The 25,875-nt window shown below is 40.0% G+C and overlaps 1 protein-coding gene across 4 annotated transcripts in view; it reads left to right on the top strand.

The window, feature by feature from the left end:
* SDHAF4 (succinate dehydrogenase complex assembly factor 4) overlaps positions 1-20,503 on the top strand; it is a 32,783-nt gene extending 12,280 nt beyond the window's left edge. For 3 of the 4 annotated variants that reach the window (XM_020897075.2, XM_070450216.1, XM_070450218.1), the window contains 2 exons: positions 6,400-6,564; positions 20,073-20,503. In XM_020897075.2, coding sequence (XP_020752734.2) covers positions 6,400-6,564; positions 20,073-20,182 — 275 coding nt within the window. In that variant the 3' untranslated portion in view covers positions 20,183-20,503. Of the gene's footprint in view, positions 1-5,823; positions 5,976-6,399; positions 6,565-20,072 lie in introns of those variants that run through there. The other variant, XM_070450217.1, reaches the window with a different exon arrangement.
* The last annotated feature ends 5,372 nt before the right edge of the window (positions 20,504-25,875 follow it).

The raw sequence follows: 25,875 nt of genomic DNA, 5'->3' as shown, positions 1-25,875 counted from the left end.
ACTTGATAGCCATGGATTTTGTGACATTTTTATTTCGCATAAATGCTTATGAACTTCTAGAAAATTTGAAACATACCATACACTCACCAAAAGCAAGACCTGGAGCTCACTGTGATTCAGATCATGAGCTCCTTATTGCAGAGTGTTTTAAGTCACTCAGTTGTGTCCAACTCTTCGTGACCCCGTGGACTGTAGTATACCAAGCTCTTCTGTCCATGGAATTCTCCAGGCAGGAATATTGGAGTGGGTAGCCATTTCCTTCCCCACCTTATTGTAAAATTTAGGCTTCAATTGAAGAAAGTAGGGAAAACCACTAGACCTTTCAGGTGACCTAAATAAAATCCCTTCTGCTTATACAGTGGAGGTGACAATTAGGCTCAAGAGATTAGATCTTGAGATAGACCCAGTGCCTTAAGAACTATGGACAGAGGTTAGTAACATTGTACTGGAGGCAGTGAACAAAACCATCCCAAGAAAAAGAAATTCAGGAAGGCAAATTGGTTTTCTGAGGACGCTTTACAAATACCTGCGGAAAGGAGAAGTGAAAGGCAAGGGAGAAAGAGAAAGATACATCCAACTGAATGCACAATTCCAGAGAATAGCAAGGAGAGATAAGAAGGCATTCTTCAATGAATAATGCAGAGAAATAGAGGAAAACCATACAATGGGAAAGACTAGAGATCTATTCAGGAAAATTAGAGATACCAAGGGAACATTTTTTACATGGATGGAACTGATAAATGGTAAAGAAGAGATTAAGAAGTGATGGAAAGAATACACAGAATAACTATATAAGAAAGATATTAGTGACCCAGATAACCATATGGTAGAATCACTCACCTAGAGCCAGGCTTTCTGGAATATGAAGTCAAGTGGGCCTTAAGAAGCATCACTACAAACAAGCTAATGGAGGTGACACAATTCCAGCTGAGCTATTTCAAATCCTAAAAGATGATGCTCTAAATGTGCTGCACGAAATATGCCAGCAAATTTGGAAAACTCAGCAGTAGCCACGGGACTGGAAAAGGTCAGTTTTCATTCCAATCCCAAAGAAGGGCAATGCCAAAGAATGCTCAAACTACCACACAATTGCACCGATTTCACATGCTAGCAAGGTAATGCTCAAAATCCTTCAAGTTAGGCTTCAGCAGAACCAAGAACTTCCAGATGTATAAGCTGGGTTTTGAAGAAGCAGAGGAACCACAGATCAAATTGCCACCATTCGTTCAATCATGGAGAAAGCCAGGGAGTTCCAGAAAAACATCTACTTCTGCTTCATTGACTGCACTAAAGCCCGTGACTGTGGATCACAACAAACCGTGGGTAGTTCTTAAAGAGATAGTACCACCAGGCTGAAAACCACAATCACAGAAAACTAATCAATCTAATCATGTGGACCACAGCCTTGTCTAACTCAATGAAACTATGAGTCATGCTGTGTAGGGCCACCCAAGACAGATGGGTCATGGTGGAGAATTCTGACAAAATGTGATCCACTGAACAAGGGAATGTCTAACCACTTCAGTATTCCTTCCTTGAGAACCCCATTAACAGTATGAAAAGGCAAAGAGATAGGACACTGAAAGTTGAACTCCCCAGGTTGGTAGCTGCCCAGTATGCTACTAGAGACCAGTGGAGAAGTAACTCCAGAAAGAATGAAGAGACAGAGCCAAAGCAGAAACAACACCCAGTTGTGGATATGACTGGTGATAGAAGCAAGGTCTGATGCTGTAAAGAGCAATATTGCACAGGAACCTGGAATGTTAGGTCCACAAATCAAGGGAAATTGGAAGTGGTCAAACAAGAGATGGCAAGAGTGAACATCGACATTCTAGGAATCACCGAACTAAAATGAACTGGAATGGGTGAATTTAACTCAGATGACCTGAGTTAAATTATGTCTACTACTGTGGGCAGGAATCCCTTAGAAGAAATGGAGTAGCCATAATGGTCAACAAAAGAGTCCAAAACACAGTACTTGGATACAATCTCAAAAAGATCAGTTTTCATTCCAGTCCAAAGAAAGGCAATGCCAAAGAATGCTCAAACTACTGCACAGTTGCACTCATGCTAGTAAAGTAATGCTCAAAATTCTCCCAAGCCAGGTTTCAGCAGTATGTGAATCGTGAACTTTGAGATGTTCGAGCTGGTTTTAGAAAAGGCAGAGGAACCAGAAATCAAATTGCCAACATCTGTTGGATCATCAAAAAAGCAAGAGAGTTCCAAAACACTTCTGCTTTATTGACTATGCCATGCCTTTGACCGTGTGGATCACCACAAACTGTGGAAAATTCTGAAAGAGATGGGAATACCAGACCACCTGCCCTGCCTCTTGAGAAATTTGTATGCAGGTCAGGCAGCAACAGTTAAAACTGGACCTAGAAGAACAGACTGGTTCAAAATAGGAAAAGGAGTACCTCAGAGCTGTATATTGTCAGCCTGTTTATTTACTTATATGAGTACATCATGAGAAACGCTGGGCTAGATGAAACACAAGTTGGAATCAAGATTGCCGGGAGAAATATCAATAACCTCAGATATACAGATAACACCACCCTTATGGTGAAAGTGAAGAAGAACTAAAGAGCCTCTTGTTGAAAGTGAAAGAGGAGAGAGTGGAAAAGTTGGCTTAAAGCCAACATTCAGAAAACTAAGTTCATGGCATCCAGTCCCATCACTTCATGGCAAATAGATGGGGAAACATCTATGGGCAAATAGATGGGGGGCTCCAAAATCACTGCATATCGTGACTGCAGCCATGAAATTAAAAGATGCTTACTCCTTGAAAGAAAAGTTATGACCAATCCAGACAGCGCATTAAAAAGCAGAGACATTACTTTGCCAACAAAGGTCCATCTAGTCAAGGCTGTGGTTTTCCCAGTGGTCATGTATGGATGTGAGAGTTGGACTATAAAGAAAACTGAGCACCAAAGAATTGATGCTTTTGAACTGTGTTGTTGGAGAAGACTCTTGAGAATCCCTTGGACTGCAAGGAGATCCAATCAGTCCATTCTAAAGCAAATCAGTCCTTAATACTCATTAGAAGGACTGATGCTGAAGCTGAAACTCCAATATTTTGGCCACCTGATGCAAAGAGCTGATTCATTCGAAAAGACCCTGATGCTGGGAAAGACTGAAGGCAGGAGGAGAAGGGGACAACAGAGGATGAGGTGGTTGGATGGCATCACTCAATGAACATGAGTTTGAGTAAACTCTGGGAGTTGGTGATGGTCATGGAGGCTTGGCGTGTTGCAGTTCATAGGGTCGCAAAGAGTCAGACAAGACTGAGCAACTTGACTCAACTGAGTACTGCCAGACCATCTTAACTGTATCCTCAGAGATAAAGAGATTCAGGTAAAGAAGCAATAGTTAGAACCGGACATGGAACAATGGACTAGTTCAAAATCAGGAACGAAGTACTTCAAGGCTGTATATTGTCACTTTGGTGCTGATTACATCATGCAAAATGCTGGATTGAATGGTAAGTCATAAGCTGGAATCAAGGTTGCCGGGAGAAATGTAACCAACCTCAGCTATGCAGATAATACCATTCTAATGGCAGAAGGCTAAGAGAAACTAAAGAGCCTCTTGATGAGGGTGAAAGAGGAGAGTGAAAAAGCTGGCTTAAAACTCAACATTCAAAAAAATAAGATCATGGCATCCAGTCCCATTATTTCATAGCAAATAGATGAAGAAAATTGGAAACAGTGACAGATTTTATTTTCTTGGGTTCCAAGATCACTGCAGATGGTGACTGCAGGCATAAAATTAAAAGGCACTTACTCCTTGCAAGAAAAACTATGACAAACCTGAACAGCATATTAAAAAGTGGGGACGTGACTTTGCCAACAAAGGCTTGTATAGTCAAAGTTATGGTTTTTCAGTAGTCATGTATGGATGTGAGAGTTGAACCATAAAGACTGAGCTCCAAAGAATTAGTGCTTTCAAATCGTGGTGCTGGAGGACTCTTGAAAGTTCCTTGGCCTGCAGGGAGATCAGACGTTCATTCATCAAACATCAAATATTCCCTGAATATTCATTGGAAGGACTGATGCACTTATGTGTCTGAAGGTGTATTCCTGATGTATCCATGGAGAGGTGTATTCCACGTCCACCTACTCCTCCACCATCTTATTCTCACTGTATTTAGTTTCTTAATCGTTGAATTTTATGGGCCCTTTCATTGAGGAAGAAAACTAATTTGCATTACAGTTGGTCATTCAGAGAGTCAGCCATGTTGTCAGTCACTGAGATCTGTGCAGTGGATATGCAGAATGTATTATCTTGAAATTGTTAATGTAGTTTGTGATGTTAACTTTTTGTAATCTTGCAAACAAGTCATGTAAATTCCAAATTGAGTGTGGAATGTATGTATATATGGGAATATATGTATGTATATGAATATATGTATATTTGTGTATATATGTATACACACACAGATATACATACAAATACTTGTATGTGTGTATATTTGTGTGTGTGTGTATATATGTAATTTTTTAAAGCAGGGGTAGGATGATGTAGTGCTTGTTAGAAAATGAATAAAATATGTGTAATGAAAGAAAATTCTAATTATATGTAATACTACCAGGAGCTTCCAGATAATTCTATAATAATAATAGATACAATTTGTCACTGTGCTAGGTGCTTTGAATGAATTGCCCTATTTAGTCATCTCATCAGATAGGTACTGTTATCTTCAATTTAGAGGGGGAAGAAATGGATTTAAAAAGGGAAAACAACAAGGATCAAGCAACTAGTAAGCAGTTATTTTAGTTTCCTATTGCTGGTATGATGAAATACCACATACTCAGTGGCTTAAAAACCCTTATAGTTCTGGAGGTGAGAAATGTGAAATGGGCCTCTCTGTGTGGAAACCAAGGTGTTAGGGTTGTGTTTCTTCTGGAGGTTCCTGGGGAGAATCTGTTTCCTCCCTCTTCCAACTCACAGAGGCTGCCCAGTTTCCTTATCTTGGTGGCCCTTTCCTCCATCGTTGGAGTCAGCAACATCGTCAAGTTTGTCTCACACTGCCCCCTCTCTGGTTCTCTGTTCTAATTCTCTCTTCCCCGTTTAAGGACCCTTGTGATTAAAGTACACCCACTCAGATCGTTCAGGACAGTCTCCCTCGATCAGGGTCATCTGATTAGCAACCTCAGTTCCACCTGCTACCTAATTCTCTTCCACCATCTGACCTAACCCACACGAAGATTCTGGATATTAGGTTCTCACCCTACGTCAGGGCCGTTAAAGTGCTGCCACAGTGGTGGCCTGGAACTAGTACCCACCTCTGTCTCTAAAGCCATTCCTTCACAGACTTGAAACCCCCCATCCCAGAGGTGGTTTTTCAGAGTGGTTTTGCCCTTATTGAACATTATCTCAATAAGGGTTGGATAACTTTCATAATACTGAAAACTTTTGTTTTTGTGGTTCAGTCGCTCAGTCGTGTCCATCTCTTTGCAACCCCATGAACCACAGCACCCCAGGCCTCCCTGTCCATCACCAACTTCACTGGCGCTTACTCAAACTCATGTTCATTGAGTCGGTGATGCCATCCAACCATCTTATCCTCTGTCATCCCCAATTCTTCCCACCCTCGATCTTTCCCAGCATCAGGGTCTTTTCCAGTGAGTCAGTTCCTCCCATCAGGTGACCAAAGTATTGAACCTTCAGCTTCAGCATCAGTCCTTCTAATGAATATTCTGTAAATTTTCCTTTCTCATTATAGCATGGAAAGTGATCACATTTATACATTGCAGGTGCCCTGTGGGCTTTCCTGGTTGCGCAGTGGTAAACAATCTACCTGCCAGTGCAGGAGACATCGATTTGATCCCTGAGTTGGGAAGATCCCCTGGAGAAGGAAATGGCAACCCACTCCAGCATTCTTACCTGGAGAATCCCATGGGCAGAGGAGCCTGGCAGACTGCACTCTATGAATCACAAAAGAGTCGGACATGAGTTAATGACTAAAACAACAGGTGCCCTGTACATTTGAAAACGTTTAATTGACAGAAAAAGGACCATTATTAGAATATAAAATTCCTTGTGACATCTTGAAATTTAAATACTAAGTATTATCATTTAAAAGTTCCTACTACCTAGTTACTCTTAGTGACCTGATTCCTGGTATTTGGGCATTGTTTCAAATAAGAATCATTATATATGTTTTTACAATTTTGATGTTGATTAACTTATTTCAAAGCTCTTCTTTTCAAACTGATAGCATTGGTTGCCGCCAAAGAAGGGAACTGGCTGTCTGAAAGGGGCAAAGGGAAGAATTGTCACTATGTTTCCTTTTGTACTTAAAATTTTGATAAATGTGAATGTATAAGGTTAAAACAAGTAAGTAAAAATATTAAATTTTGGAGTAGAATAAATGAATAGCTTCTGTTTTTTTCACAGTCTTCACTCTGCCAGGATCACCCCTTCTGTGTAATTCTTTGAGGAAAATAAGTTCTCAAGGAGGAAAAACTGAACCTAGCAAACAACCTCTTAAGAAGCCAAAGTTACCAGAAGGTCGTTTTGATGCGCCAGAAGATTCCAATTTAGAGAAGGAACCCCTGACAAGTGAGTATAGTTAAACTCCTCTCTTAATGTCTGAGGTCTCAAAGAAAGTGTTTCTGTTCCTGAGAAAAAAATTAAAGATGCATATTATTGTTTATAATTCTTCATTAACAGTGATAAAGAATATTTCAACAATGAATAAAATTGCTGTATTGACCATCAATATGTATGGGTTTTAAAAAGAGATTTACAGCCCCTTGGCAGTGATTGATTATATTTGCTCACGGATTTGATTCCATTATTCACATGAAAAAATAAATGAATTAAGACCTACTTTGATGCAAACAATGGAAACCTACTTAAACAGCCTAAGCAGATGGTAGGGTGTGTTGTTAGTAAGGTGCAGGGAACAGGTTAGGCTCTCTAGGGCAGTGATGCTGCTGGCCATTGGAGGAAGACGGACCTCAGGATTAAGCACTGTGGAAACCAGATAGTCTCCTTTGTTCTCTTGTCTCTGGCCGATACTGAACTGTTTTCTGTCTCCATACTCCCTTCTGAGTCCACTGGGCAGAAAGTAACCGCTCCCAGCAGCTACTCAGTTCAAGAGAATAACTAAACTGAGAATACAGTTTCTTAGTCTTAGTTTCAAATTTCTTAAGAAGAAAGCTCATTGGCCCAGCTTGGATCTGGTGTCCACAGCTAAGTCAGCCAGTGGCCAGGGTCCTGTCCACTTTTTCACTTTTCACAAGTGGAAGTGGTTGTTCTCACTGTAACCATGTGATTTGGGGAAAGAAGGGGAAGTTTGGAGAACAAAGAGGTTTTCTGGAGAGGAAGGATGATAGACCAAACATTATTTTGTATTGAGTATGTGCAAATTTTGGCTTATGTGTTAAAGCTCTGGTTTTTTTAAAGTACTGCTTTGTTTTCATGCTGTACCCTTCTGTACCTTTGAATTGTGGAAAATGTGCAAATACTAGCTATTCAAAAAGTAGTATCTCATACAGCATAAATGTAAACATGCCACTTTTTAACTGTGACGAGGTTGCCCTGCTTGTGTGATTTTTCCAGTTTCATGAGAGGTAACCCATCTATATAGTGAAGCATCCTAGGTGAGAATATACCAATAGAGGATACAGGGACCTGTGTCTGGAATTCTTTCTAGAATATAAAACTTTGGGATTTTGCTCACTCGTGAAATATTTCAGTTATGTCACTGTGCCAAGCCCAGTCTAATAAGCAGATCAACCAGCCAAGATGATGGAGACTTCTAAAAGTTGTTATAATCTGGAGGTAAAATGTTCCTTTGAAGGTTTTAGCTAAGCACAAAAATCTGAAAGGAAAGATTTCCTTATAGTGTCTCACACAAAAGCAGCAGTCTCATAAATAGACCCTCACGTATGCTTAAGTAATTCTTGACAAGCGTGCTGAGACCATTCAGTGGGGAAAAGAACAGTCTTTTCAACAAGCGGCGCTTTGAAAACTGGATATCCACATGCAAAAGAATGAAACTGGACCCCTTCCTTACCTTATACCATATTCAAAAACTAACTGTAGGTATATCAAAGACCTAAACTTAAAGAGGCAAAACTGTAAAACTCTTAGAAGAAAATTGGAGAAAATCTTTATGCCCTTGGATTTGACAGTGATTTCTTGCAAAAGCACAACCAACAAACATAAAAATACTTGAATAAGACATCATCAAAATTAAGAAATTTTGTTTATCCAAGAACATTATCAAGAAAGTGAAAGAAATAACCTATGGAATGGGGAAAGATATTTGTAGATCATATATCTGAAAAGAATTAATATCCAGAATACAAAAAAATTACAACTCAACAACAGAAACAACCCAATTCAAAAATGGGCAAACAACTCAAATAGACATCTCTTCAAAGAAGATATACAAATGACCAACATACGTTTAAAAAGATGCTCAACGTCACTAATCATTAAGGAAATAAAAATCAAAACCACGGTGGCACACCATTTCATACCATCTCTGTAGTTTAAGAAAAACTGGAAAATAATAACTTATGGTGACAGTGTGGAGAAATTGGAACCACATGTTTCTGGTAGGAATGTAAAATGATACAGCTGCTATGGAAAACAGTTTTGCAACGTCCTGAAAAGTAAAATATAGAACTACCATGTGACCTTGCAATTTTACTCCTACATATAAATCCAAAATAATGAAACAGAGACTTAAACAGATATCTGCACATCCATGCTGTATTCACAATAGCCAAAAGATAGAAACAACTTAGCTGTCCATTGATGAATAGATGAACAAAGGTTGTTCTGTACACGTAGTGAGGTACTGTTCAGTCCTAAAAAGGAACAGCATTTTGATATATGCCATAACATGGGTGGACCTTGAAACATTATTCTTAGTGAAACAAGACAGACACAGAAGGACAAATATTATATGATTTCACCTACACTAGGTATGCAGAGTGTGCAAATTCATAAATTCAGAAAGTAGATTAGAGGTCACCAAGGTCTAGAGGGAAGGCGGAAGGGAAAGTTTGTTTAGTGGGTACATAGTTAATACTGGGGATGATGAAAAGTTTGGGCCATAGTGTTTTGGTTATACAGCATTGTGAATATTTAATGTCACTGAGTTGTACTCTTATAAATAGTTAAATATATATTAGATACAAAGAAGAAAGCATATTTCAACAGTTAGTCATCTGTCTGACATTGCTAGACATTCATCTTAATTTTTGGGTTACTGAAGTTTATGTTGAAGAGACATTACCAAATCCAGCAGATGATTTGCAATCTTCATTTTATCTGAACTGTCTACAACCTTTGACAGTAACAAGTACTACTTATGGAAATCTTCTGTTTTGGTTTCGGTTATGCTGTCTTTAGTTTCTCATTCTACTTCTTTAAACATTTCTTCCTGGTCTCTTTTTTAAACTCCTCTGTATCTGCTCAACTCCCAAATGTATGTATTTGCCAGATCTTTGTCCTGAGCCCTCTAAACATTCCTCCTGCTGCTGCTAAGTTGCTTCAGTCATATCCGACTCTGTGCGACCCCCCCATAGACGGCAGCCCACCAGGCTCCTCCATCCCTGGGATTCTCCAGGCAAGAATACTGGAGTGGGTTGCCATTTCCTTCTCCAATGCATGCATGCATGCTAAGTCACTTCAGTCGTGTCTGACTCTGTGCGACCCTATGGACAGCAGCCCACCAGGCTCCTCTGTCCACAGGATTCTCTAGGCAATGATACTGGAGTAGGTTGCCATTTCCTTCTCCACTAAACATTCCTAGAAGAGTTCATATCTTCCTGAGATTATCTGAAGTATCATGTATGTGTTGATGATTACACATTTATACCTTTAGTCACACCTCTCTCCTGAGCTGCTCTTATCTACGACTGCAATGTATTTGTTTGCATATTCCAGATATATTTCAAATTAATACATCTAAAACTGAACTCATCCCCTTCTCAGTGTTCCCTTCTACCAGGCCTACTCCAGTCCTCTTCCTTCTGGAATCCCTATATACCCCATCAACCCAGTCACCCAAGCCTGAAATCTGGGGATAATCCTGCACTCCTACCTCTTCCTGTGGCCTGGATCCAATCACTAACCAAGTCTTTTTGGCTCTACTTTCTTAACATCTCTCAAATTCACTCCCTCTTTTCCATTCTATTGTCGTTCAGCCCCAAGTTGCGTCCATGTCTTTGCAACCCCATGGACTGCAGCACGCAAGACATCCCTGTCCTTCACTATCTCCGAGGGTTTGCTCAGTTTCATGTCCATCGAGTCCGTGATGGCTATCAAACCATCTCATCCTCTGCCACCGTTCTCCTTGTGCCTTCAGTCTTTCTCAGCATCAGGGTCTTTTCCAGTGAGTCGGCTCTTCTCATCGAGTGGCTGAAGTATTGGAGCTTCAGCGGCAGCATCAGTCCTTCCAATGAGTATTCAGTGTTGGTTTCTTTTAGGATTGACTGGTTTTCTCTCCTTGCAGTCCAAGGAGTCCATCCTATTAATAGAGCCTAAATTCTGGCTGTCTCTAGTTCTTTTGGTCTCCTAACAAGTCTGTCCTCTTCCTTGTTGTCTTCCTTCTAATCTAGTCTCACAGCCTCTAGTACATACTTTATGGCTAGCCACCCTGTCTGATGCAAAGGTGAAAAGAGGAAAGGAGAATGAAATATATAGATTACTATGAACAGGACACTGTGTGGTAACCGTCATGAGAGATACACAGAAAAAGGCCAGAGAGAAGTAGACAAAAGAGAGAACATTTGAGCTGAGGTTTAAAGGAACAGTGAAACTGTGATAAGTAGATGGCAGTTGTGGGGGAATGTTTCCAATAAAGAGAAAAAGGAATGATCAGAAAGAAAGGACTGGGGACATGACACGTGAAAGAAGTAGCCAGTGAATAAACTGTGTGTAGTGGATTAATAGAAAATAAGGCTGGAAAAGTAGATTCAGTTCAAATCTGAGAGGACTTGAAGTAAATGGGCCTTTTGCAGTGGACAGTGAGGAATACACTGAATGTTACTGGATGGAGATTGTTTTAATCATCTTAAAGTATAATCTGCATATAATAATATTTACCCATTTTAAATGAAACAGTTCATTAAATTTTAACATGATTATAGTTGTGTAACCAACACAAAGAATAACACAGTTCCACCCCTCAAAGACTCCCATGCCTCTTTATACTTAGTCTCATTCTCACATCCCCCTGGCAACCTTTGATCTCTATCACTATAGTTTTGCCTTCTTTTTGTAGAATTTTAGCCAAATCATACAGTAGATAGTCTTTTGTGTCTGCCTTGTTTCATTTAATATGAATGGGGGTTGTATCCTGTTTTTGAAATACTAATTCATCTTTCTATGCAGGTTAGGCTGGAGCCATGAGAGTTAGAAAACGGAGATGAGTTAGAAATCTGTTGCATTCATCTAGAATGAGACTCAGAACATGATTTGGAGTTGATTTTGGATACCCAGCCTCCAGAACTGTAAGAAGATTAATTTCTGTTTTTTAAACCACCCGGTTTCTGGTATTTGATTATGGCAGCCCAGGCTGCACTAAGGCACCAGTGAGTCCCAGAGATAGGGGAGGGGGAGAGCTTCCACTTGAGAGGCTTTCAAAGGAAGTCACAGCAAGGGGTTCTTTAGGAAACAGAATAGTGATGAGGGGAAGGACAGCTTATTCACAGTGGAGACAGAATTTTTAAATGAATGAATATTTGAAAATTTTCTAGGTAAATTCTGTATCTCCTTTCTTTTGCTTAGAGAGGGACTACAAGATTTGGATGACGATTTAGTTTTCTAAAGAGACGTAGTTTGGGGAGGTTGATTGAGATGATGGAGTAAAAGGACATGGAGCTCAACTTCCCTCACAAACACATCAAAAATACAACTACATATGGAACAGTGTTCAATGGAAACTGGCAGAAAGAGTGGTATAATCAAGGCTGTAAGAAAGATCCACACATAATTGGGTTGGAAGGAAAGAAAAGTGATCAGGTCAGGACCCATGCCCTTGGGAGAGGACTCAGAGGAAATGGGAGAGTACATGATGGAGACATACTCTAGGGAATGAGCTCTGAGAGCCACAGATTGGGTGCTCCCATCCTGGTATCTTACACAGTGGAGGCAAGCCCCCTTGGCTGGTTGGATGGTGACTGGGACTAACAGGAAGGCAGTGGGATACCTGAACTCTGCCTCTGAGGAGGGTGCATGCAGGCTTAACCCAGAGGCAGGACAGAGAGAGGTCTGCTCCAGCAGCTGCCAGCCTTCTTGTGACTACGTCAGTGTGCACCTCAACCCAAGACAAGCCAGTTCTCTGGCCCCATTCACACCATGTTGTGGTGTGGCCCTGAATCTGGTAGCCACAGCCAGAAAGAAGATTCAGCCATAGGATGCAGAGGTGATCCAGTCCCAACGTGGCTGGCATGAGTTGAGAACCTGGACAGACCCCATTTGCTTTAACACTTCCCACTCTGGGCAAGGAGAGAGGAAAAGACATAATTAAAGGGAACAGAACCAGCTCATGCCTACCCTTTGGGCTTCAGCTCCAGCAACCCGGGGTCATACCTTACCTCAGTAGGGCAGTGATAGTCACCTAGCTGTGGCAATGGGAGTCCCATCCCACACCTGACCCCAGCTCTCGCCGCTCCACCACCAGGCCCACCTTCTGCCAAGGAGATGGCTATCCGCACAGCCAGAGGAAACACGTGACCTGAAGCCATGTCAGATTCAGGTCTCCCACCAAAGGCATTCAGCACTCACAGTCTGTATAGGGGCACTCCCTCATAAGAGCACCCCTTCAGACAAAATGTTTGATCTAAATTCCTCAAGAAAGAGAAAGTTAAGCAAAATAAAAAGGCAGAGGAATTTATCTCAATAGAGCAGTAGCAAACCCCTGAAAAAACAACTAGTGAAATAGATAACTGACTAGATTAAAAATTTAAAGCATTTGTTATAAAAAATGTTAACTGAATTAGGGGAAAGAATATATCTGCATAGCAATATTTTTAAGAAGGGACTAGAGAATATAAAAAAACTCCAGAAATGAAGAATTCTTTAGCTGAAGTAAGAAAGCACACTGAAAGGAGTGAGTAGCTGGCTGAGTGACACGGAAGAATGCATGTGTGATCTGAAAGACAGAATAACGGACACCACCCAGTCAGAACAGCAAAAAGAAAGGCGGATTTTTAAAAATGAAAACAATCCAGGAAATCTTTGGAATAGCATATGAGGGGGTTAGAAGGAGAAGAGAGAAAGAGGAGATGGAAAATGTATTTGAGGAAATTATGACTGAAAAATTTCACAGTTTGAAGAAGAAAACAGGTACTGGAAGAGGATCCCAAGAAGATGAATCCAAACAAATGCTTTCCAAGACATACCATAATTAAAATGGCAAATGTTGAAGAGAGAATTCTGAAGGATGCAAGAGAAAAATTATCATATACAAGGGAATCCCTATAAATCTATCACCTGATTTCGTTGCAGAAACTTTACAGACCAGAAGGGAGCAGCAGATATATTCAAAATCCCAAAAGGGAAAACCCGTAACCCATGGTACTCTTCCCAGCAAGATTATCATTAAAATAGGAGTGATGAAGAGCACCTCAGATAAAAACAGAATTCATCATTACTGAATTTACCCTGAAAGAAATGTTGAAGGGACTTCTCTAAGTGGAAAATCAGTCCACTATAGGGAAGGGGAAATCCTGCTATAAAAGGCAAATGTATAGTGAGGACTAAGGACCACCCTGCTTATTTAACTTATATGCAGAGTACATCATGAGAAACGCTGGGCTGAAACAAGCACAAGCTGGAATCAAGATTGCCGGGAGAAATATCAGTAACCTCAGATATGCAGATGACACCACCCTTATGGCAGAAAGTGAAGATGAACTAAAAAGCCTCTTGATGAAAGTAAAAGAGGAGAGTGAAAAAGTTGGCTTAAAGATCAACATTCAGAAAACTAAGATCATGGCATCCGGTCCCATCACTTCATGGGAAATAGATGGGGAGACAGTGGAAACAGTGTCAGACTTTATTTTTCTGGGCTCCAAAATCACTGCAGATGGTGACTGCAGCCATGAAATTAAAAGATGCTTACTCCTTGGAAGGAAAGTTATGACCAACCTAGATAGCATATTAAAAAGCAGAGACATTACTTTGCCAACAAAGGTCCGTCTGGTCAGGGTTATGGTTTTTCCAGTGGTCATGTATGGATGAGAGAGTTGGACTGTGAAGAAAGCTGAGCACTGAAGAATTGATGCTTTTGAACTATGGTGTTGGAGAAGACTCTTGAGAGTCCCTTAGACTGCAAGGAGATCCAACCAGTCTATCCTGAAGGAGATCAGTCCTGGGTGTTCATTGGAAGGACTGATGCTGAAGCTGAAACTCCAGTACTTTGACCACCTTATGCAAAGAGTTGACTTGTTGGAAAAGATCCTGATGCTGGGAGGGATTGAGGGCAGGAGGAGAAGGGGACAACAGGATGAGCTGGCTGGATGATATCACCGACTTGATAGACATGAGTTTGAGTAAACTCCAGGAGTTTGTGGTGGACAGGGAGGCCTGCCGTGCTGTGATTCATGGGGTCACAAAGAGTCGGACATGACTGAACGACTGAACTGAAGGACCACCACTTAAATAAGTGTGCGCACACTCAATCTTCTGCAATTCTTTGTGACCCCATAGACTGTAGCCCACCAGGATCCTCTGTTCATGGGACTTTTTTTTCAGGCAAGAATACTGGAGTGGATTGCCATTTCTTTCTCCAGGGGATCTTCCTGCCCCAGGGATCAAACCCACATCTTGTGCATTTCCTGCATTAGCAGGTGGGTGGATTCTTTACCACTGAACCACCAGGGAAGCCTCATACCTATCAATAATTACTTTAAATGTCAAAGGACTGAATACTGTAATCTAAAGACATAGGGTGGCTAATTTAATTAAAAATGAGTTCCTTCTATATGTTGCCTACAAGAGACTCACTTCAGAACTAAAGACAGAGACTTAAAGTGAAAGAATTGAAACAGTTATTTCATGCAAATAAAAATGGCAAGAAAGCAGGGGTAGCAATACTCAGATAAAGTAGACTTTAAACAAAGACTGTAACAGCATAGAAGAAGGGCGTTATAATAATGATAAAGGGGTCAATTTAATAAGAGGATATTATCATTAACATATTTGCTGCTGATACAGGAACACCTAAATGTATAAAGCAAATATTAACAGAAAAAAAGAGAAATTGATAATAACACAAAAATAGTAGGGTACTTACACCATACTTAGATTAATGGCCAGATCATCCAGACAGAAAATTAGTAGGGAAACACTGGTCTTAAATAATACAATAGACCTCTTGGACTTAATGTATATGTACAGGACATTACATCCAAAAACAAAAGAATACACATTCTTTTCAAGTGCACATGAAACATTCTCCAGGATAGAACACATGCTAGGCCATAAAAGAAGTCCCAGCAAATATGAGAGGATAGAAATTATATCAAACATTTTTTTCTGACCATAGCAGTACAAAACTAAAAATTTATTACAGAAGGAAAAATGGGTAAAGAGCAAATACTTAGACACTAAACAGCATGCTATTAAAAAACCAGTGGGTCAGTGAAGAAATCAAAGAGGAAATGAGAAAATACCTCAAAACCAAAGAAAATGAAAATGCAGCACTCCAAAATGTATGGGGTACAGCAAAAGCAGTTCTAAGAAGGAAGTTTATAGCAATACAGCCCTTCCTCAAGAAAGAAAACCACCTTACCTACCACCTAAAAGAATTAGGAAAAGAAGAACAAACAAAGCCCAAAGTCAGCAATAGGGAGAGAGTAAAGGTTAGAGGGAAATAAAGATCAATGAAAACAATAGAAAAGATTAGTGAAACTAAGAGCTGGCTCTTTGGAAAAATGAACAAAACTGGTAAAGTTTAGTCAGGATCACCGAAAAAAAAAGAAAACCCAAGTAAATGAAAGGAGAACTAACAATGAAAATCACAGAAATACAAAAGAATCACAAATAGTTATATGCCAACGAATTGGACAACCTGGAAGAAATAAGTTTCTAGAAACATACAACCTGTCAAGACTGAGACAGAAAGACTTACACAACTTGGACAGACCAATCATTATAGTGAAATTAAATCTGTAATTTTAAAACTGCCAGCAAACAAAAATCCAGGACTGGCCAGTTTCAAAGGAGAATTCTACCAAACGTGTAAATAACAGCTGATACCTAACCTTCTCAACCTATTCCAAAAAAGTGAAGAGGTCAGAACACTCTCAGATTCATTCTACAAGACCACCAGTAATGACCCTGATATCAAAACCATGCAGAGACACTACAACAAAAGAAAGTTACAGGTCAGTATCTTTGATAAATATAGATTCTAAAATCCTCACCAAAATATTAGCAAACTGAATCCAAAAATATATTAAAAGGATTATATACAGTGATCAATTTGAATTTATTTCAGAGACACAAGGATTGTTCAATATTTACAAATCAATTAATGTGATAGAGTACATTAACAAAAGGAAGGATATAAATCACCTGATTATCTCAATAGATTCAGAAAAACCTTTGAAAAAGTTTATTATAAAACTCTTCATCTGAGTGGGTATATAGAGGGAACACATCTCAACATGATACAGGCCACTTATGACAAATCCAAAGCTAACATCATATTCAACAGTAAAAGCTGAAAGCCTTTCTTCTAATTCAGGAACAAGACAGGGATGCCCACTCTTGGCACCTATTTAGCATCATATTGGAAGTTCTAACCACAGCAGTAGAACAAGGAAGATAAATATGTATGCAAATGTGAAAGAAGTAAGTCACTATTTGTAGATGAATGATACTGTATATAAAAATCCCTAAAGCCTCAATCCAAAAACTACTAGAACTAATAAATTGTGTAAAATTACAGAATATGATTAATATACAGAAATATGTTTCTTTTACATACACTAATAATGAACTATCATTAAAAAAAAACTTCTTTAAAATCACATCAAAAAGAATAAAACACTTAGGAAAAAACTTAAAGGTGAAAAACCTCTGCTCTGAAAACTGAGACAGTGATGAAGGAAATTGAAGATGATGGAAAAAGTGGGAAGATATCCTGTGCTCTTGAACTGAAAGAATTAATATTGTTAAAATCACTATTCTGGGTCATACTACCCAGAGTAATCTGCAAATTAAAGGCAATCCCTGTCAAAATAACCATGTCATTTTTCACAGAACTAGAATAAATAATCCAAACATTCATATAGAACTACAAAAGACCCCCAAATTCCCAAAATAATCCACAGGAAGAACAGATCTGGAAATATCAAGCTCCCAGAATTCAGACTGTACTACGAAACCACAGTAATCAAAACAGCCTGGTACTGGCACAAAAACAGACGCATAGATTAATGGAACAGAATGGAGATCCCAGAAATGAACCCATGCACCTATGGTCAACTAATCTACAACAAAAGAGGCAAGACTATACAATGGAAAAAGAAAGCTGGGTTAGGAAAACTGGACAGCTTCATGTAAAAGAATGAGATTGGAACATTTCCTCACACGGCATACAGGAATACTCAGTGGATTAAGTATATACATGTAAGACCTGAAACCATAAAGAGAACATAGACATAACACTCTGCGACTTAAATTGTAGCAATATTTTTTTGAATCTGTCTCCTAAGCAAAAGAGATAAAAGCAGAAATAAACAGATGGCATCTAACTAAACTTAAAAACTTTTGCACAGTGAAGGAAACCATGGATAAAATGAAAAGACAACCTGTGAAATAAGAGAAAATACTTGCAAACAATTTGACCAACACAGGGTTAATATCCAAATATATAAACAGCTCATACAACTCCATATTAAAAAAAAAACCCAATCAAAAAATGGGCAGAAATGGGAATAGACATTTTTCCAAAGAAGACATAGAGGTGGCCAGTAGGCACATGGGAAAAAATGCTCAATATCACTTAGAGAAATGCAAATCAAAACTACAATGAGGTATTGGCTCACAGTGGTCAGAGTGACCATCATCAAAAAGTCAACAAATAAATACTAGAGAAGGTGTGGAGGAAAAGAAACTTTCATACACTGTTGGTGGGAATGTAAATTGGTTCTTACAGTATGGAAAATATTATAGCGATTCCTCAGAAACCTGAAAATAGAACTACCATATGACCCAGCAATTCCACTCGAGTGTATATATCCAAAGAAAGTGAAAACACTAATTTGAAGAGACAGATTGCACCCCAGTGTTCATAGCATTATTTACAATAGCCAAGATATGAAAACAACCTAAATGACCAACAGATTAATGGGTAAAGAAGATGTGGTATGTATGTACACACACACACACACGCACACACGAATATTATCCAGCCATTAAAAAGAATGAAATCTGCCATTTGCAACAATGGAAATGGACCTCAAGAATATTCTGCTGTAAAAAAAAGAGAAAGACAAATACTTGCTTTGTATCTCTTATATGTGGAGCCTAAAAAATAACAACGGGATATATAGCAAAACAGTAATAGACTAGCAGGTATAGGAAGCTAAACTAGTGGTTACTACTGGGGAGAGGGAAGTGGGGAAGCCAAGATAGGGGTATGGGATTAAGAGATATAGACTACTATCTTCAGGATTTCCCTGGTTGTACAGTGGTTAAGAATTTGCCTGCCAGTGCAGGGGACAGGAATTTCATCTCTGGTCTGGGAAGATTCCAGATGCCACAGGGCAGCTTAAGCCAGTGCAAAGACACAATTACTGAGCCTGCATTCGACAGCTACTGAAGTCTACATGCTCCAGAGTCTTTGTACCTCAGCTCCTGAGCCCACAGCTGCAGCTCCCAACGCCCTCACGCAGTGGAGCCCACGTGCCACAACTATAGAGTCCATGCACCTCAACGGAAGATCCCCTGTGACGCAGGGAGGATCCTGTATGCCACAGCTAAGACCCAGTGCAGTCAGATAAATGGATATTCATTATGTAAATACCTTTGGAAAAAGAACTGGGTGGTTCTAAAGGCTGGTTCCTCTCCTGCTCTACCCAGGTACAGTCAGGACAGTGTGTGTGCCAAGAGCAAGACTGCAGCCAGAATGTGTGAATTCAAACTCACTTTCACCACTTTTAGTAGCTGTGTAACCTTGAGCTCCTCATCTGTAGAGTGGAGATAATAATTGTTCCTGTCCCAAAGGATTATTATGAGCAGTAAATTAATTAATATGTATAAAGTCCTCAGACTTGAGCATGAACTCAAAAAGAACATTGCTATTATGAACACCTAGTGTTAACAGTGATAGCAGCTGTTAGGCACATGCAGGAGACCTGGGTTTGATCCCTGGGGTGGGAAGATCCCCTGAAGGAGGGCGTGGCAACCCACTCCAGTGTTCTTGCCTGGCGAATCCCATGGATAGAGGAGCCTGTTAGGCTGTGGTCCGTGGGGTCACAAAGAGATACGACTGGGTGACTAAGCACATGCACATAAATGGCAGTTTCAGGTAGCCAGTTGCTGAAATCAAAACCATGTGATGAGGAACATTAATACTCTTAGCCAGAATTAATTGAGCATTCTTATGTACCTGGCACTGTGCTGGACACTACATGCATTTCTTTTCTTATTTCTCAAGATAACAAGGCAGGTATGATTGTCCCCAGTTCACTCATAAGAAAAATAAGGCATTGAGTCAAAGTAATGTTCAAAGTAATCTTGTTTCACAGCCTTTCAAACCCTGTGGATTTGAAGTCTGTATTCTCTGTACCCCTTTCCTACTGTTCTAATCCAGCCAGTCCCCAGATGAGAGCCTGAGAGGGGTCTGAGAATTCTAAGTCATTAATGCAAGTAATAAAGTTGATTGAGTATGAAGATTATATCCTAAAGTGATCTCTCAAGCTGGGAAGAACCATGTTTAGAGTGTTTAAGGACTGCATAGTAGTAGCTTCATCAGTAGCATCCAGCCTCGTTAACTGTCAGCTCAGCACCCTCATCTGCAGAATTGACGATAATGCTTTTCCCACCTCCATTAACTGCTTTTTTTTTTTAACTTATTATTTCTTCAGAATTTCCAGATGATATTAATCCTGTTACAAAAGAGAAAGGTGGACCCAGAGGCCCAGAACCTACCCGATATGGAGATTGGGAACGAAAAGGACGCTGTATTGATTTTTAAGCCACATGTTGTTTAACTGCAGTATCTTTTTCTGATAGTGTACCTCTGAATTAACTTATTTTTGATTATTGTCTTTCTGTACATCATTTAAGTCTCCTAATTTCTATAATGTGTTTTAAAATATATGTGATAGCTTTGGAAGAAAATATGCTGCTATAAATTAGGAAAGAGGAAATATTTTTACATTAGCATATTTTAATTTAAATGTTTTGGAGTATTTAAGGGATGATTAGAGCTGCAAACTTTCATTTCTTCATGTTTCAATTTAAGTTGACCAGTTGTTTATAAAATACAAGTGTAAATAAAACATTTTAAAAATGATTCTGTTGCCATGTTCTAAGTAATTGTGACTTTTTCAACATGAGTTAAGTAGTGCACTACAGTTTGGTAAGGCCACAGTAACAACAGATAATCTTTAACTCTGGGGCCAATTACTTGGGTTCAAATCCCAGCTCTACTGCTCACTAGCTTATGTAACTTTGAGTAAGTTATTTAACTTCTCTGTGCTTCAGAATCCTTACGTGTAAATTGGAGGTAATATTAGTTCCACCTCATAGGACAGTTGCGATTAAATGAGTGACTATGTATGAACCACTTGGAGCAGTGTATAGCACATACTTCTCAGTGAGTTAGTGATCCTTACATCATAAATGTATTTTCTCAGGTCTCTAGGCTGCCTGGGGGGAAAGGTTAAAAAACTGACATTTGAAATACTTGAGTTGAAATTGTTTTATATGAATATAACATATAAAAAACCACTAGTTAGATATTAGTGATTATTTGCATGGATGAACTGAGCTGAAATGTAGTTTCTGTTAAACATTAAGTTCAAGCTAATATGAGAAAAGCAGGGGATGAAATGGGCCAGCTTAGTTCATCAGTTTTGAGCATTCAAAAGCTCCTACCCTGTGGCCTTTGGATAACTGGGTTGGGAAGAGTCAAGTCGAGTTTACAGACCTGGGATCTGCTGAACCCTTATAAGGTGTCCTTTACTCTCCGGCCTCACGCAGCCACCGGACTGGACCTTCGGTCCCCAGTCTACATTTAAATAACTTGGGAAGGAAGGTTCGCAGAGCATATAGAGTGCAGCAGGCTGGTGATATGTGACATGGGCTATGAGTGCAGTATTATCTGAGAAGGTTGTAGGAAGGCTTGTTTAACGAGAATAAACTTTCTTTTTTTTTTTCTTTGGAAAAAAAAAATAAACTGTTTAAAAAGGGTATCCTACTTCAAACCATCCAGTGTGGTAACTGGGATTAGTTACTCAGTCTTTGTATCAGTTATCTCTCTCAGTCAGCATTTGTTCTTCTAATTACAGTTTCTCTGTCTGCTGCGAAGTAGTAACCACATTTCTTTAAAAATATTCTATAATTTAGTATACTGTATTGGTCTTTATCTTTCTGTCTTACTTCACTCTGTATAATGGGCTCCAGTTTCATCCATCTCATTAGAACTGATTCCAATGAATTCTTTTTAATGGATGCATGAGACAAGTGCTCAGGGCTGGTGCACTGGGAAGACCCAGAGGGATGGGATGGGGAGGGAGGTGGGAAGGGGGATCGGGATGGGGAACACATGTAAATCCATGGCTGACTCATGTCAGTTCAGTTCAGTTCAGTCGCTCAGTCATGTCCGACTCTTTGTGACCCCATGAATCACAGCACACCAGGCCTCCCTGTCCATCACAAACTCCTGGAGTCTGCTCAAACTCATGCCCATTGAGTCGGTGATGCCATCCAGCCGGCTCATCCTCTGTCGTCCCCTTCTCCTCCTGCCCCCAATCCCTCCCAGCATCAGGGTCTTTTCCAACGCGTCAACTTCACACGAGGTGGCCAAAGTATTGGAGTTTCAGCTTCAGCATCAGTCCTTCCAATGAACACCCAGGACTTATATCTCCTTCAGGATGGACTGGTTGGATCTCCTTGCAGTCCAAGGGACTCTCAAGAGTCTTCTCCAACACCATAGTTCAAAAGCATCAATTCTTCAGTGCTCAGCTTTCTTCACAGTCCAACTCTCACATCCATACATGACCACTGGAAAAACCATAACCCTGACCAGACTGACCTTTGTTGGCAAAGTAATGTCTCTGCTTTTTAATATGCTATCTAGGTTGGTCATAACTTTCCTTCCAACGAGTAAGCGTCTTTTAATTTCATGGCTTCAGTCACCATCTGCAGTGATTTTGGAGCCCCCAAAAATAAAGTCTGGCACTGTTTCCACTGTCTCCCCATCTATTTCCCATGAGGTGATGGGACCAGATGCCATGATCTTTGTTTTCTGAATGTTGATCTTTAAGCCAACTTTTTCACTGTCCTCTTTCACTTTCATCAAGAGGCTTTTTAGTTCATCTTCACTTTCTGCCATAAGGGTGGTGTCATCTGCATATCTGAGGTTATTGATATTTCTCCTGGCAACCTTGATTCCAGCTTGTGCTTGTTTCAGCCCAGCATTTCTCATGACGTACTCTGCATATAAGTTAAATAAGCGGGGTGACAATATGCAGCCTTTGACAAACTCCTTTTCCTATTTGGAACCAGTCTGTTGTTCCATTTCCAGTTCTAACTGTTGCTTCCTGACCTAATGTATGGCAAAAATCACTACAATTTTGTAAAGTAATTAGCCTCAAACTAGTAAAAATAAATGAAAAAAAAACAAAAATATTCTATAGTCAACCTCCAGTGAATTTTTGCTAATTTTAACATTCCAGAAATAATCTATTCAATTTGTTCATTAATATTAATTAATTTATTTTGTACCATATAGTTTTGCTTGTGTTCCACACTAATCATCATATGTGATACACAAAAGACAATTTATATACTTCAAAAACAAATATAAAATATGTTGCAATGAAGTGTATTAAAATAATAGAATCCTTAACCTCCATTAACAATAGCATGTTCAGGATAATTATATATTAAGAGGTAAAATCTGTTGGCATAAAAACATGTATAGTCTTTTTTTTTTTTAATGTATAGTCTTTATGTCCATCAAACATTCATGAAAGAACCTGAAGACTCACGGGAGATGATGTGGTGGCAATGGAAGTGTGTCACTCAGATCTCCTTCGAGAAGCAGAGTGGACGGAGGACCCCAGCTGCTGCCCCTGGGACCCACCACTGTGTTCCTGATGAAGCTACACGTCCCCCACCAGTGAGTGGGTGTGGTGGGACTGCGGTGAATGAGTGTGCTGGCCTGGCCCCCAGAGACTCCCCACGAGCCTTGCAGGCTTTTCTCACGGCTGTGCTGCTGAGTGAGACTCTTCCCTCCCAACCCTTCATCCCCGCTTTCCGCTCTTCACAGGTGTCAGACTCAGCCTCCTCCTTCCCTTTATAGCTCACAAATGTCGTCCCAGTAAATCTCTTTCATGTTTAATCCCATCTTAGCATCTGTTTCTCAGAGAAACCAAACTAAACATGGATAATTATAAAAGAACAACTTACAGGTTTTCAGAAAATGTCATGTAAAGTTTGTGGCTTTTTCGAGTATAATTATAATTTAAACACTAATTTTACATTGGAGATTTCTGGGAAATTGTAGGTTCAGCATTGGTGTACAAAGTGCCGTAGTTTGAGTCTTGTACCTAGTAGGTGTTTTGGTGGAATTGAATCATTTCCGGCATTTTTTTCTTACTTTGATGTCAGTTGCTATAACCCACCATAAGCCAAAATACAATATTATCAGCTATTAAACTGTTAAACCTACTATTACCTCTTCCAACAATACAAGAGACGACTCTACACGTGGACATCACCAGATGGTCAATACCAAAATCAAATCCATTATATTCCTTGCAGCTGAAGATGGAGAAGCTCTATACAGTCAGCAAAAGCAAGACCTGGAGCTGACTGTGGCTCAGATCATGAGCCCCTTATTGCCAAATTCAGACTTAAATTGAAGAAAGTAGGGAAAACCACCAGACCACTCACGTATGACCTAAATCAAATCCCTTATTACACAGTGGAGGTGGTGAATAAATTCAAGGGATTAGATCTGGCAGACAGAGTGCCTAAAGAAGGACAAATGTTCGTAACATTGTACAGGAGGAGGAGACTAAAATCATCCCCAAGAAAAGAAATGCAAGAAGGCAAAATGCTTGTCTGAGGAGCCTTACAAAATAGCTGAGAAAAGAAGAAGAAGGCAGAGAAGAAAGGGAAAGATAGGCCCAACTGAGTGCAGAGCTCCAGAAAATAGCAGGGAGAGGCAGGAAAGCCGTCTTAAGTGAACAGTGAGGATGGGAAAGATTAGAGATATCTTCAAGGAAATGAGAGATACCATTTCATGCAAAGATGGGCTCAATAAAGGACAGAAATGGTATGGACCTAACAGAAGTGGAAGCAATTAAGAAGAGGTGGCAAGAATACACAGAAGAACTGTACAAAAATGGTCTGAATGACCCAGATAACCATGATGGTGTGATCAGTCACCTAGAGCCAGACATCCTGGAGTGTGAAGTCAAGTGGGCCTCAGGAAGCATTACTACAAATAAAGCTAGTGAGGTGATAGAATTCCAGCTGAGCTATTTCAAATCCTAAAAGATGATGCTGTGAAAGTGCTGCACTCAATATGCCAGCAAATTTGGAAAACTCAGCAGTGTTCACAGGACTGGAAAAGTTCAATTTGAATTCCAGTCCCAAAGAAAGGCGATGCCAAAGAATGTTCAGGCTACTGCAATTGCACTCACTGTACAAACTGTACAATTGTGTGCGTTTGACATGCTAGCAAGATAATGCTCAAAATCCTTCAAGCTACGGTTCAACAGTATCTGAACTGAGAACTTCCAGATGTACAAGCTGGATTTAGAAAAGGCAGAGAAGCCAGATATCAAATTGGCAGTATCTGATGGATCATAGACTCGTTGGGAAAGACCCTGATGCTGGGAGGGATTGGGAGCGGGAGGAGAACGGGATGACAGAGGATGACATGGCTGGATGGCATCACTGACTCGATGGGCATGAGTTTGAGTAAACTCTGTGAGTTTGTGATGGACAGGGAGGCCTGACGTGCTGCGGTTCATGGGGTCACAAAGAGTCGGACACAACTGAGCTACTGAACTGAACTGAACTGATGGATCATAGAAGAAGCAAAGGAATTCCAAAAACCATCTGCTTCATTGACTACACTAAAGCCTTTTACTGTGTGGATCACAACAAACTGGAAAATAGGAATACCAGACCACCTTACCTGTCTCCTGAGAAACTTGTATGCAGGTCAAGAAGCAACAGAGCCAGACATGGAACAATGGACTGGATCCAAATAGGAAAAGAAGTACGTCAAGGCTGTATATTGTCACCCTGCTTATTCAACTTACATGTAGAATGCATCATGTGAAATGCCAGGCTGGATGAATCACAAGCTGGAATCAAGATTGCTAGAAATATCAACAACCTCAGGTGTGCAGATAGTATCACTCTAATGGCAGAAAGTGAAGAGGAACTAAATAGCCTTTTGATGAGAGAGAAAGAGGAGAGTGAAAAGGCTGGCTTAAAATTCAGCATTCAGAAAATTAAGATCATAGCATCCGGTTCCATCACTTCATGGGAAATAGATGAGGAAAAAGTGGAAACAGTAGCAGATTTTATTTTCTTGGGCTCCAAAATCACTGAGGACAGTGACTGCAGCCACAAAATTAAAAGATGCTTTCTCTTTGGAAGAAAAACTGTGACAAGCTTAGACAGTGTATTAAAAAGCAG

This window comes from Odocoileus virginianus, chromosome 19 (assembly GCF_023699985.2).
Source record: "Odocoileus virginianus isolate 20LAN1187 ecotype Illinois chromosome 19, Ovbor_1.2, whole genome shotgun sequence".
NCBI lineage: Eukaryota > Metazoa > Chordata > Mammalia > Artiodactyla > Cervidae > Odocoileus > Odocoileus virginianus.
The sequence above is the reverse complement of the archived record's forward strand: the minus strand, read 5'-3'. Positions and strand labels throughout refer to the sequence as shown.